This window comes from Belonocnema kinseyi, chromosome 3 (assembly GCF_010883055.1).
Source record: "Belonocnema kinseyi isolate 2016_QV_RU_SX_M_011 chromosome 3, B_treatae_v1, whole genome shotgun sequence".
Classification (NCBI taxonomy): Eukaryota; Metazoa; Arthropoda; class Insecta; order Hymenoptera; family Cynipidae; genus Belonocnema; species Belonocnema kinseyi.
Window position 1 is genome coordinate 80,903,747 of NC_046659.1, and position 1,393 is coordinate 80,905,139.

The 1,393-nt window shown below is 30.8% G+C and overlaps 1 protein-coding gene across 1 annotated transcript; it reads right to left on the minus strand.

Annotated features, from left to right (window-relative positions):
• LOC117169472 (thioredoxin domain-containing protein 12-like) lies at positions 1–1,065 on the minus strand. Its single transcript, XM_033355874.1, has 2 exons — positions 534–1,065; positions 1–399 (listed from the first exon to the last, which is right to left on the minus strand). The coding sequence occupies exons 1-2, from the start codon at positions 809–811 to the stop codon at positions 72–74; spliced, it is 606 nt and encodes a 201-aa protein (XP_033211765.1). The 5' UTR covers positions 812–1,065; the 3' UTR covers positions 1–71.
• Positions 1,066–1,393: the final 328 nt, after the last annotated feature.

A 1,393-nucleotide genomic window follows, 5' to 3' on the forward strand; every position in this document is an offset into this window, starting at 1 on the left:
TAATGATATGATTTATCAAGTAATAGTGTGATTGATGCTGTTAACTGTTTTAATTTACAACCCCTAATTTTTCAATCCAAAACAGTAGGTTTATCAGAATCTGACTTATCATCTATTATTTCTGCCTTTTTTAGTTCACCTTCATATTGTGCAGGTTCAAAACTTCCTGATTTAACATAATGTTTTAAAACGTAAACCATAGTCTCGATAATTGGCGCAGGACTATTGTAAAAATAGCGAAATTCAGGATCAGCTTTCGGACTTCGATTGTAAGCATCCTGGATCAATTCGCCATCTGGTGTAAAGAAAAGAATTCTTGGAACGTACTTTCCATCTGGATAGAACTTTCCACTATTATTCACCATATCCGCAGTATTCTCCACGTTCACCATGACGAAACTGAAGATAAAATAAAATAAAATAAAATAATTCATCTTTTTTTTGGTAGAGGAACACAAGCTTTGAAGAATAAAATGAAAATGTTATGGCTACATGAAAGTTTGATAAGGTAAGAACTATAAAATTGAACATACTGCTTGCTGAGGTCAAGAAGCTTAATTGATTTTTCGAAATTGATTTTCAGTTTCTTGCAAGCTGGACACCATGGTCTATGTACCACAAGAAATATGGGTTTTCTGGTTAATTTTGCTTCCTTAAAAGCATCATTGAGTGTCCTCCACTTGAATATATTACCAAATCCACGATCAGAATCATAATTTTTTAGGTCACCTGATGCTAAAGCGAGTCCTACTACTTGATCTGCTATGGACGCTAAATTTAGGACTGATGCATACTTGAAAAAAAATCGCATATCGTCGAAAAGAAGGGAAAATTTTAAGTTTTCAGGGGTTAACACGTGTTCATGACTGGACGATGACAGAAATTTTTAAAACTAAACAAAAAAATAATAGTTGAGAGTTGAAAAGCGATAAAGGAAAACTAAATATTACAACATTGCAAAAGGGCAACCTAGTTTTCTGTAATTCGAGTAAAATTGTGAATAAACCTAAAAATTATGACATGATTTACTTTTATTGCCGCAAAAAATTCCTAGTTATTTCCCGGTTGTTTTCCGATTGACACAAATTTGTTTCGGTCATTAAAATTAAAAAGCATAAACTGTTAAAGATGAATATTCTTTGTTCGAAGTAATAAAAAATAAATTCAAAATTAAAGCAGCCAAAATTGAGCTCACATACGAATAAAAACAGTTTTTGTTAACTACAGACATCACAACCGTCACAACCCAAACTGCTTTGAAAACAGGGGAAATAGGGTGATAAATTCTTTGAATAAAACTAATATGTATATTAAATTAATAATAAATTAAATTAATAATAAATTAAATTAATAATAAAATTCTTCAAAATCCTGATATTTCAAGTCAAAATAG